General features: G+C 36.1%; 1 protein-coding gene across 4 annotated transcripts in view; it reads left to right on the top strand.

The window, feature by feature from the left end:
• Window positions 1-10,177, top strand: part of PAPOLG (poly(A) polymerase gamma) — a 32,180-nt gene extending 22,003 nt beyond the window's left edge. The window contains exons 15-23 of one of the 4 annotated variants that reach the window (XM_064572480.1): window positions 195-304; window positions 2,196-2,317; window positions 2,561-2,736; window positions 3,100-3,188; window positions 3,266-3,480; window positions 4,001-4,066; window positions 4,249-4,305; window positions 6,179-6,273; window positions 6,442-10,177. In XM_064572480.1, coding sequence (XP_064428550.1) covers window positions 195-304; window positions 2,196-2,317; window positions 2,561-2,736; window positions 3,100-3,188; window positions 3,266-3,480; window positions 4,001-4,066; window positions 4,249-4,305; window positions 6,179-6,273; window positions 6,442-6,664 — 1,153 coding nt within the window. In that variant the 3' untranslated portion in view covers window positions 6,665-10,177. Of the gene's footprint in view, window positions 1-194; window positions 305-1,069; window positions 2,318-2,560; window positions 2,737-3,099; window positions 3,189-3,265; window positions 3,481-4,000; window positions 4,067-4,248; window positions 4,306-6,178; window positions 6,274-6,441 lie in introns of those variants that run through there. The other 3 variants (XM_064572481.1, XR_010405683.1, XM_045884943.3) reach the window with 3 other exon arrangements.
• The last annotated feature ends 2,089 nt before the right edge of the window (window positions 10,178-12,266 follow it).

Here is a 12,266-nt window from a genome sequence, read left to right as displayed (position 1 = left end):
TGTTTACAAAGCCATTTAATCCTCTTTGTAACAACACATGATAACTGATCAGTGCTCTTGTTGTCAGTTTTAAGAATTTAGCCAAACCATTGCAATTTGTATTTATGCTTCCATAGAGGCCAAGTTTGAATTACCAAATAACATCTAAAATTGTAAAAAAAAATTAATGGAAACTTAAAATTTTTATTTTATAGCAACAATTACGTATCAATGTGGTTCCTTGGAATAATTTTTCGGAGAGTAGAAAATGCAGAAAGTGTTAACATAGACTTGACCTATGATATACAGTCGTTTACTGATACAGGTAAGACTTCGTCATCATGGAGCCGTGGTTCTCAGCCTCAGCTGTAACATGGTATCATCTGCCATGGATCTGGCTGGCTCTGTTTTTCAGTTGGTTAAATGAATATGGTACATTCATATTATGAAAACCTATGCTGCTATTTAAAAAACTAAAGGCATGGTGAAACCATCTCTAAGACATTAAGTGGGGGGAAAGTTGCAGAACAGTATGTATAGTGCACTACCATTTTTATAAATAAGTAAAAAAAATATATGTGCATGTTTGCTTATAAATACATTCTTTGGAAGGCTATATAGTTTTAAAAAAAGAAGCAGGCAGAACTGGGTGCTTTTAGGTCAAGGAACCAGGTGTGTCTAGGGGATGGGGCGAGGAGACTTCACTCAGTGCCCTTGTACTGTTTGAGCTTTGTACCAAATGATGGTATTATCTATTTTAAAATAGACAAATAAAGAAACTTATACAGGTGATTTTTATTTTCATCGTGCACAGATAGGAGCACAATCATAAAGATGACTTGACTCTTAATTTTTTAACATATACTAATGGTACAGCTTGCTGATTATATTTCAGAATCAATGAAAGAGTGTCTTTCACATCTAGCTCCCTATTGACACCTCTCTGGAATATCTTACTGTATCTGTTATAAATTTGGAGTTGTCTTAATCTGGAATAGTGTATATTCATACTATTAATATTTTTGACTTGGCTCATCTGAGTTTTCTAAATTCTTCTAAACTAGCTTTCACATTTATCATGAAAATGCAGATTCCTGTACATCACGTCAGCACCAGTGAATCCCCCACTCTGGGAGAGGAGCCAGAGAATCTGCAAGTTGAACAAGTACTCCTGGTGATGCTTCTATAAGCAATCTGGAATGAAAACATAAATTTTTCCATTCTAATTTGGGCTCATTTTTCCAAAAGCAGGAGGTTGGGAAGCTCTATTACAGATTTATAGAATATTCTTCTCTAGATAAAGATACTGAGACCCCCAAGAGATAATTTACCACATGTCACAGTACTTACTGTGCAAAAGAAGCCTCTTATCTGTGTCTTCAGTAAGCTTGTAATCTGATTTGGTATTCACAGTTGAACATACATTAAATAATTGGTGTGTTAATAAAACTGACTTTCTTACAAGATGTGAAAAGCACTAGAAGGGACTCTAGGGCTGTGTGTATTTTAATCTCAGCAAGTTGTTCAGGGCTGTTGTGCATCATTTCCCCACCTGTACAGTAAGGATGTATTTCTAGATAGTTCCTAACAGTCTGACATTCTATGATTAGCGTAGTAAAAGAAGCTTCGTGGAGAAGAGCGTGAATTGTATCTTGGATATTTAGTATAAGGATTAGCTTAGACTTGGGTAAGTAATTAGGAGAAAGATTGCCTTTTGGGAAAATAACAGAAAACAGGATTTGGAAAAAACTTTTTTCATGCATTTATTTTGTTAATGAGATTGAATTATTGGAAAATCTTAGAAGTTGGACATGAGAAAACTAGTTGGTACTTATTTTTTTTAAGATTTTATTTCTCTGGAGAGAGAGAGAGCTTGCATGCATATGCACACTAGCAGGGAGGGGGCAGGGAGAGAGAATCTTAAGCAGGCTCCACACCTGACAACGGGCTTGATCTCATGACCCTGAGATCATGACCCGAGCTGAAACCAAGAGTCGGATGCTTAACCAACTGAGCCATCCATCCAGGCACCCCTAAATGGTACTTAAATAGGATTGTGACAGGGTGAAAATGTTTGAGAAATAGTTGTTCTATAAGCAGGGTTGGTATGTGTGTGAGATTATGGGGAGATACCAAATGTATGCATTTTAGAGAAAGAAAACAGACCTCTCAGTTCAGGAAGAAGTTGCCCATTTAACATGTTAACATTGTTACAGTGTACAGACAGGCAAATAATATAAACATGCTAAAGGAAGGAATGAAAATTGAAGCAACTCATGTTAAAAAAAAGCAACTTCATCACTACCTTCCAGCAGAGATTCTTCAAAAGAAGAAAAAGGTGAGTTTATAATCTTAACTCTCCAGTGTATAGTTCCACTCAGACGCAGGATGCTGGGACCAGATTTGCACTTTTCACAGCTCCCAAACCTATTGAATAAAAAGGAAAGAAAGATACAATTCAATCTAGAACTAAAATCTCCCCTTCATTAATCACAAAATACATTTTATGTACTTCAGAGTTGAAACCAGTAATTATTTTCATTTGCTTTTTGAAATCCTAACTGCTTTCCCCCTCTTTCAGCAAAGTCTTTCTGATGTTAGTCGAAGTTCAAGTGGACCACAGTCCAAAAGATCATCTCTAGATAGCAATTGTTTGGATAGCTCCAGGGACACTGATAATGGAACACCTTTTAATTCCCCAGTGTCTGCAAACAAACCTTCCAAGCCGGACATTCCTCCTTCAGGAGAAATAGAAAGGTCTGTTTTTCAGAATTTTCTTTTCATTCTTCAGTTTGGGGATGATGTAAACTTTTCTGTACCTTAGCTTAATTGTTAATATATTTTATTTTACCAGTTGCTAGTCATTTGAAATACTTGACAATTTGTTCTAATCCTGTGGGACATGGGATAGGCTTATGAAGATGTAGGACTAGATCAGTACACAGAAATGCACAGGCTTTCTCTTTTCTCCGTTTTTACTCGGTCCTCTGCTTTTCTTCCCGTTTTCTCTTCCTTCAGTGAAATGTTAAAGTAGGAGTACTTGAAAGAAATAATCCTGAATGTTGAGTGTTATTAAATAAGTAACACAGATTACTCATGATAATTCAAAACTTTTAATAGGAATAATGCTGAGCCTGCTGCTGTCATTGTGGAAAAGCCACTGAGTGTCCCACCAGCACAAGGACTATCTATCCCAGTCATTGGTGCAAGTAGGTATCTGCACTTTTGTTAGTAATGATTTTACTACATATACATTTAATTACTAGAATTTTTCTTTCCTTTTCAGAAGTTGATTCTGCAGTAAAAGCTGTATCACCCCCAGCTGTGTGCACCATTCCTACTGTAGTAGGACGAAATGTCATTCCTAGAATCCCAACACCCCACAACCCTGCCCAGGGACAACCACATCTTAATGGAATGTCAGCTAAGAATGTTACACACAAGAGATCCCATTCCCCATCCGTAGATGGGTCTTCTAAGAGGTTGAAAGACATAGAAAAGGTAAATTACATAGTGGTAATTCTGTAGTTTTTTGGGTTTTTTTTAAGTTAAACTAGCACTAAAGAAATACACAATTCTCCATAGCTATCTTAGTGCTCCTTTAGGATTTGACTAATAAGAAAATTTGCCCAAACCCTGAGGGAATAATACTGATTGTTCGTCCTAATTCAAATCAGTAATAGATCTGAAAACTTAAATGATTGGTCTAAGTTTCCTCTTGACTTACAGAAGTCATTATTGGTAACTAATCATATTTATTATGTTACAATGTTGATGTCTTCTGCCTCCAGTAGGTGGTGGTAAGACTACTTCGTTATCATCTGAATTGATTTAACCATAAAAGATCACTCCAATTGTAGAAGTTAATGGTGGCAGCTGAATTCAGTCTAAATTCATTTCCCTCACCAACCCATGTTTGCAATAGTTTTGATGAAAGCCTTATCACTAGTTTCTAAGCTTGTGTAGATTGTATGGTTTTTATAGGTAATAATAGCAATTCATTTTAATGTTTATATTCTAGTTTATTCGACTTGAATCAACGTTTAAGGAATCACGTGCTCCTGAAGACAGAAAAAGAAAAGCAATGGTAACTGTATTAATGGTGTGCCTCAAAATACTGCTTTCAGAGAGCCATGTATCAGGAAAAGTACTGTATTTGAAAGTGAATCAGATTAGATAGGTCTGTGAAGTTTGGGTTGTGTTTTGTTTTGTGTAGAAATAAGCGTACAGAGGAAGGAAAGTTTTCATTTGAATATAATTCTGTTTTAGGATGCCATTGGAGGAGAATGTATGCCTATTCCAACTATTGATACATCACGCAAAAAGGTAACAAAGTCTTATTCATAGGTGATTTACAGGTACAAAAAGCTTAAGATCCTTGCACTGAGTGAAAGAACAGGATGGTAAGATTTTGTTCCTGTCCTCAAAGACCAGCAGTATAGTTGGGAGTTGGGGTAGAAATAGCAGTGTCTGGTCATTAAATATATGTACCTCAGAAGGGAGGAGAAGAGGGAGTAGTTGAAGACTTCACTACTTACTCAGATAATGTACAGCCTTTGTTTATTTTTAAAGAAGTTTAGTGCTCAGCACAGTAATTTCTTACCAACACTTGATAGTCTATATTTGTTGTACACCACTGCTTACTATCAAAACTTAGGCTTGGTACTTACTAATATTTTGGAAGAGCCAAATGTATCAGTATTCATAGTAAGTACCTTTAAAACATGAGCTAAAGAGCCCCTAAACCTCAATTTAAAAATTTATTTTTCAAAGAATTACCACTGAAACTAATAATATGGTATTATTAAGCATGGTAAGTTAATAAGCAGGTGCCCAAAAATCAGCCTTGTGTATATATATCAGAGACAGCCCTTCTCTGAGAGTTTACATGGCTTGTTTTCATGCCCTGTTAAAGAATAAAGTACTTGTCACAATCAGTTGTCACCCTGCCAGGTTCCTTCCAATGTACTGGCCATTTTAAAAACAAATAGAAAGTATCATACTTTCTTTTAGTTGTAGAAGGCATAAAATTTTTTTTTTTTTTTAAAGATTTTATTTATTTATTTGAGACAGAATGAGAGAGAGAGCGCATGAGAGGGGGGAGGGTCAGAGGGAGAAGCAGACTCCCTGCCGAGCAGGGAGCCCGATGCGGGACTCGATCCCGGGACTCCAGGATCATGACCTGAGCCGAAGGCAGTCGCTTAACCAACTGAGCCACCCAGGCGCCCTCATAAAATTCCTTTTAACATAAAGAGTGGTTTACAAAAAATATGGGTGTATAACTATAGATGATAATGGAAGAAAAAAGTTTGATATGGATATTAAGTACGAAAGCATGAAATGACATGCCTGGGTCTGGCTTTAAAATATTTCAAGTATAAAGGGCAAGGATATAAACCAAACAAATGTAGCAAAATTTTAATGTCTTGGTTGTGGCACTGAAGTCTTCATTGTCCTATTCTCCACTTCTGTGTATGTCTGAAATGTTTCATGTGTTTTGAATGGCCATGGGTAGGATACAGGTTTAGCTAAGGTAACACAGGAGGGGAATTAACTCCGCACACTGCTTCCATCACACAGCTGTCTGTAGTTTAGAGCTCAGCATTTGCCTTCATTATATAGTCCTCTTTAGTATCCTCAGAAACCCTCATCTAGACACCCCTGAATTTCACCATCACTGAAAAAACCTCGTCTGGGTACAAAGTCAGTTTTCCTGAAAAAAGTATCTCACAAGTGGGGTTTACAGTGTTCATTTCAATGAATGTATTACAGAAACTAAATGGATATCCAGTTTTCCTCTGTAACACACCCATTTTTCACCTTAGCACCCCAAGAGTTTCCTGCTTAGTGACCCTGCTCTTCCTACTTCTTTTTACCATTGCCTGACTTTGAGGAGGACTATGTTGTTTTGCATTTCTCAATCCAGAAGTGGCGAGTAATTTAACAAAGTCCTTTTTCCTATACATACACTTCCCCCACTTGGACCCTTCCCCTGTACCTCTGCTTTTCACCTCCAACTGTATAAAAAAGTCCCCAAAAGAAGGAAATGTCTGTGAACATTGGAAGAAAATATCTAACACATGTGAGTGCTTAAGAGCTTAAGGGATTTGGAGGAAAACTCAGTTTGTGACCAATTTCTAGTTGGGACTTGATAATATATATTTGCTGTTCCTTCTTTGTTTCTACTCCTTTCTAATAGAGACTACCCAGTAAAGAACTACCAGATTCATCATCTCCAGTTCCAGCAAATAACATCCGAGTCATCAAAAATTCCATTCGACTGACCCTTAATCGGTAAAAGCAGTGCCTCCTTACTTAAGTGAATATGCAATCATTTAGTGGCGTAGATGCAGCCACTCTTTAAAAGAGAAGTGGCTGTCGTACGTAAAGTAAGGTGAAAGTTTCAGTCATCGGACTAACGACCTTGAAGTGGTTTTTGAACTCTCACACTTTGACCTGCAGATGCCGTAGCATTCTCTCATTGATTGCTACATACACTTCTATGAGGATCACCTGCTATCAAATTGTCATCTACAGTATTATGGCTTTGCGTTGGAGGTTTTACTGCCTTAACTTTCGATGCTTGTTTCTCTGTTGTGGGAACCAGTTCTTGGCTCTTTGGACACGGATAAAACAAGTCCTGAACTTTTCTTTTTTTAAGTCTTATGTTATAATCATTGTATAGAACTGAAAAAGTTGAAAACACACAAAAAAATTGTCTTGTAATTTTTCAAATGTTAACACATTTCCTTTAGCATTGAAGCCACTTTGTGAAACCTGAGATAAATGAATGTGAGGTATCTTTTCTGCTTTCCTCATTTGTGTAGATGTACTTATTGTCTATTCTGTTGATTTAAATTATTTTTTTCCAGAATGGCACATGGAATATTTAAATTTTTATTTTTTGTGCCTTTCTGTCCAAATGTTGCATAGTTACCAGGGAGGATTAGTCCAGTGATTACATAAGAGTTGGGCACCATAAATTATATTTTGCCTCCCATGGAGGCCTTTGAAATGCATCTTTATTAAGAATCAAAATATAACCAAGATACTGAAAGTCAGTATATGAATGGTGAAATTGTTACATATCCTAGCTCATGCCATTCTTGTTAGTTGACTGGTATTTTTTACTGAGGAGCAATTCATTCCAGCACCAACAATAAGATACCTTGAAGTATGGCAAACTTGTATTTTTGAGGTGTAAAATTAACTTGGCATGGTAGTTCTTGGCCATTACTTACCCCACAACTTCAAACAGTTTCTTCATGGACTAGGCATGCAGAAATAAGCAGTGGATTTTATGGAAACCTAAAGGCATTTTTGAATGACATTGTTACCAACCATTAATTGGCTCAGGACCTTTGTAACTTTTATTTAACTATATGAGTTGTCTTTTTTTACACTGCTTTTTTCAATGCATTTCTTAATATTTTTTAAGTTTCATGAACGCATGCTCAGTTTATTAAAATCCATAACCATGTAATTCTTCTTGTAATATGTTGATTCAGTGTTTTGTAAATGAAGTCGTATGTATTTTCAGAGTATTTTTGTATGTACTGTAAGATACCATCTTTTCAAAGAGAAAACTTTAAAACCTTTACTGTCTCTCTTTAGTCTAATTTTTTAAATGTGGATTATGCTTGAATTATTCTTAAAATGAAAATGTATAGATTGGACAGCCAGGAATGCTAGTATTTATTACCTTCTTCAGCTTTTCACTCGGCAGTTTAGTAGGTTCTGGTAGGAAAAACACAAAAGGGTACATTTGAATAGTGCAGGGAAAATACTTGGTTGTATATGTTATAGGACTCGTGGGACTCAGTTAGCCTAAGGAGTAATAGTCCATACTCTCTTGCAAGCCCCTTACCACTGAGTTGAAATGCTTGGAATTGTGATTGTCAGAGAGCAGTATCCTTCACCCACGCCTGTTCCCTGATCCCTAGGTTTCTGAAATGGAAATTCTAGCATTTAACTCGTACAAAGGAAAACTTAGAAGAGCAAGGAAAAAGTAATGATTGTTCAATTATTCACTTTTTACATAGCAAAAGACAAGAATGAAATCCTATAAACCAAGTTGTAGCTCGGTTGGAAAGCTCTTTTAGCTCTTCCTTTATTCAGCTATTCCAAGACTTGTTCTATAAATACTCTTCGAGCAAAAGTAAATGATTTTGAAAGGACTAAATAACTGTCACCTGACTTCAGACTTTGAAAAATTCTTAAGATTTGAGTAAATTTTATATATGTGATATGTTTGCATTTCTGTGTTTAATCTATTTTCCCCTTCGATTATCAGTCTTCAGGGTCTCTTTAAGAATTTTGTTTACCCTCCTTTTTAAACAGATTCTTTGGAGTGACTAGTGGAGTTTTTAATAAAAGAAAGCTACAGGCTTAACCCTGTACCCCAGTATAGTTATTTTCTCTCGTTTTAAAGGTCCCTTCAGCATGGGGTTGAGACATAGCCAAATGGTTCAGTGTTAGACACCTCGAGGATCTCATTCTTCAACCTGTTTGGTAACTGGGGAGTTGATGAGATGCTTTTGAGATGGCGGGTTTGATCAGAAATGACGTGTTTCCTATCCTAAGCCGTAGGTAGAACTTTCAGTACATTTTGTGACTGTAGGAGGAGAGCTCCATTGTATTGGTTCCAAGTAAGTAAAAGGGGAAGTTATGGTCTGGGATTGTATGTTATATTCAGAGGCACTAGATAAATGAAATGTGACTTCGAGTTTGAAACTATACTAGAAATATATTTTATAAAGTCAAATAACCTCTAATATGTAGACATATGTTCATTTTCATAAGGGTATTAAATTTTAATCTCAGTGTTCGGGACTGGCTCTGAAGAATAGTGTATATCAAAGGAAGATAATTGCTAGCTTAAATCTGAGGGGCTTAACTCATTTGAGGGGGTACATGGCTTAAAACCTTGTAAAAATTAGGGCAGCAGAATGAATTTTAATTGGTGCTTACAATGGGTGTCTTAAGGCAACAATCTTGACTATAAGAGTCAGTACTTGACTACAGTAGCAATAAAGTGAAGATGGACAGTGTCCACACGGGCTGACCTTATTCTGTGTTCCTCAGCTTTGAAGTAGGAATTCCTAACTTGGGGATCATGGGCCTTTGGGAGGAATCCTTTGCAAATGTATGTAAGAAATTTTATATGCTTTTGGGGGAGGGGCGGATTCATGAATCTCATCAGCTTTTCAAAGTGGTTCATGACCCTTTTTTAAAGAAAGGGGGTGATGGGGCATTGTTAGGAACCACAGTTTTGCAAGATTGAATAATCCCAGACTCCCAAGGTTTTTTCTGTAAGATTTTTCTGTGGTACATTTCTAAAAATGTACTATGGCTCTAACTAGTAAAGTGGGCTGTTGGACGATTCTGGAACACCAAATTTCTCTCTTGAGTTTCTTTATATATTGCAGATGAACCTTAATCAGTATTTAAAAAAATATTTACTATCAAATTTATAAATGTCCTGTTTACTTAGATTCATTAACAGAGTCAAACTTTAACAAGTTTCAACCTAAGATTGATCAGAGTAGATAGCTTAGAATGGTCATTAGAATCATTAAGGATCCTAATCCTTTGATTTCAGTAGCATTAAAGTTCTCTCTTGTTCCTTCATGTTTGTGGTTCAGAGCAGAACAGACTGAACAGACCAATAAATAGAACTTTAGTTTTAAAAAATAATATGTGTGTGTGTGTTTAAATACCTACCTATTAAATCTCCCAGAACTTAGAATTTAGGTCATGATGATAGTGGTAAGTAGTACAGATGATGGAAGAAAACAGGTCTCAAATTCCTTTGGATTTCTTGAAAGAATTGTACAAGATCAGATCCTTCCCAAATTCCCCATTTTTTCTGGATTTTTCTGGTAAAATTTTATATTTGTAGTTAGTTGAACAGAAGATTATCATCGGACTTGCTACAGTTTTTAAGCTACTGCTGCATTTTAGCAAAGACTTACGTAATTACCTTATAAAGTACTTAGGAGATCTTTGAGGTACATGGTGCTACATCACTCCACAGTATTATGTAAAATGAATGCTGCAGCTGCTGTTCCTTTCTAGATAGCTGTTTGTGTAGTTCATACTAATATTTCCTGCCTTTTATTTGGATTGTCTTCTTAGTTGTACACACAAGCCTCGCTTGTCTGGAATAAGTAATCAAATAAACTTGCTTTGCTAAATAGGTGTTGATGATTGATATTATTGGGGAGTAACTCAAGATACCTTAGTTATTTCTCAAACTGACAGCCAATTTGGTCATTTACCACCCAGACTCTTTCTAGCAGATAATGGTACCCAGTATCTGCTGAATATGAAAGCAAAGCTCATACTCAATTTGTATCACCAACATTAAACATTGGCAAGCAGTAGCACATGGTGGCATCTGCCTTGAGTACTGGGGGCAAAATCTGTCACTCTGGTCAACAAAAGGGGACCAGAATTCTCTACTAATGACTGGACAGAGGTGCATTTAGCAATCAGGCCTTGGGTACTATCTATAGAAGTACAAGTTACAGAGTATTACATTCTTGTTAGTTTAACAGTGATTTGTTTTTAGCCAATCCACATATCTTGAATACTAGTACTGAATTCACAAATAACCTGTGTCTACATCATTTTAGATTATTGGCTAGACATTCATGGCACCAATGGAAACACATTTGACATTAAGCTCATTAGCAAAGCCTCCTCTATTTATTGAGCTATGGATGACAGAAGGGCTTCTAGAACTTTAACAGATTTATCACACTGTGCTGAAATGTTTTTTTTCTTTTCATGCTGAAATGTTTTAAATTAGCAGGTGCTTTATGGATGCCAATGCATGAAGGTATTAAGGCAAAATAGAATTTACTGCTTTTAAAGCATGTGTTCTAAAAACTATCTTTCCAACTATATGATCCAGCCAAACTTTTACTTACTAGTCCTCAAAATAGCATATTTCTCAACCCTTACTTGCCAGTCTCCAGTTGCTGACTTTTGGGGCCTAATGGCTGCATAAAGCCTTCTGATAACCTGGCCAGAGTAAATCACCCTACCTTCCTAACATGTTATTTTTACCTTTTAATATTTCAATTATTCTAACTTGCATACTGTTCAGTTGTTTCCCCTAAAGAGGTTGTAGGTTTGAGAGTAGTAACCTTTACCCAAGAATCTTTATGCAGTGGGTGCTCAGAAGATGCTCAAGAAGAGAACAAAGTCCTGTTTGGTTGGTTGGTTTTTTGTTTTTTTTACTTTGATTATCTAGAAGAGACACCGGATGAAGGATCTAAATTGCAGAGGCAAAACTCACTGAAAATCATTAAGATACATTTTACAAACCTTTTCAACTGTAATGTTTAGTAAGAAATACATTTTATATTGCAAGCCAGCACATGTATACATACATACATGAATATGTGTATATATATAATTTATGTATGTACATATGCACATATATAATTAAATTTCACACACAAAAAATGCTTTCCTTACTAAGTGTGATAAAGGTTATTTTTAAGTGCTAGTGATTTCACTAAGGATTCATAACCTCTCCTGAGTCAAGACCTACAGTTTGAAATACACTGCATTAGATGTTCTCTCTCCAAAAGTTCATTTCAAACTTGTATCATCTTTCTTTATTCAGTCTATCTGTACTAGGATGCAAACTGTTCTAGCAAAATAGTACTGAAAGGACAGCATAAGGCATATGGGAGAAGTAGGTGAAGTACAGATAGATACTCATTTCTCCCAAGGAAAAATCTTACCAAAAAAAACCCAAACAAAACAAAACCTTTGTATCAATTGATAATAAAGAAAAAATGTAGAAGCCAAAAATCAGAGTAAGAATTGGGACATTTGGTTGGTATTTATTTTAGTATTGGTCAGTTGACCTCACCTGGCGAAGGAATGTCCTCAATCCCTAGAGGGTGGTGGACTGGGGTAAACTGAAGGACGAATATACCTTATTAACCAAGAGTCACTCAAGTGCATAAATTACTCATTTAGAAAATTCTATGGTACTGGGAAAAGTGGACAGCCACATGCAAAAAAAAAAAAAAAAAAAGAAACTGAACCACTTCTTTACACCATACACAAAAATAAACTCAAAATGGATTAAAGGCTTAAATGTGAGACCTGAAACCATAAATCTAGAAGAAAACATAGGCAGTAATCTCTTGGACATCAGCCTTAGCAACATTTTTCAGATATGTCTCCTCGGGCAAGAGAAACAAAAAGCAAAAGTAAACTAATGGGACTACACCAAACTAAAAAGTCTTTACATAGCAAAGGAA

The sequence above is a fragment of the Mirounga angustirostris genome, unplaced genomic scaffold (assembly GCF_029215605.1).
Source record: "Mirounga angustirostris isolate CCGP_5_RB_7025 unplaced genomic scaffold, mMirAng1.0.hap1 SCAF_10, whole genome shotgun sequence".
NCBI lineage: Eukaryota > Metazoa > Chordata > Mammalia > Carnivora > Phocidae > Mirounga > Mirounga angustirostris.
This window is presented reverse-complemented; position numbering and strand designations above follow the sequence as displayed.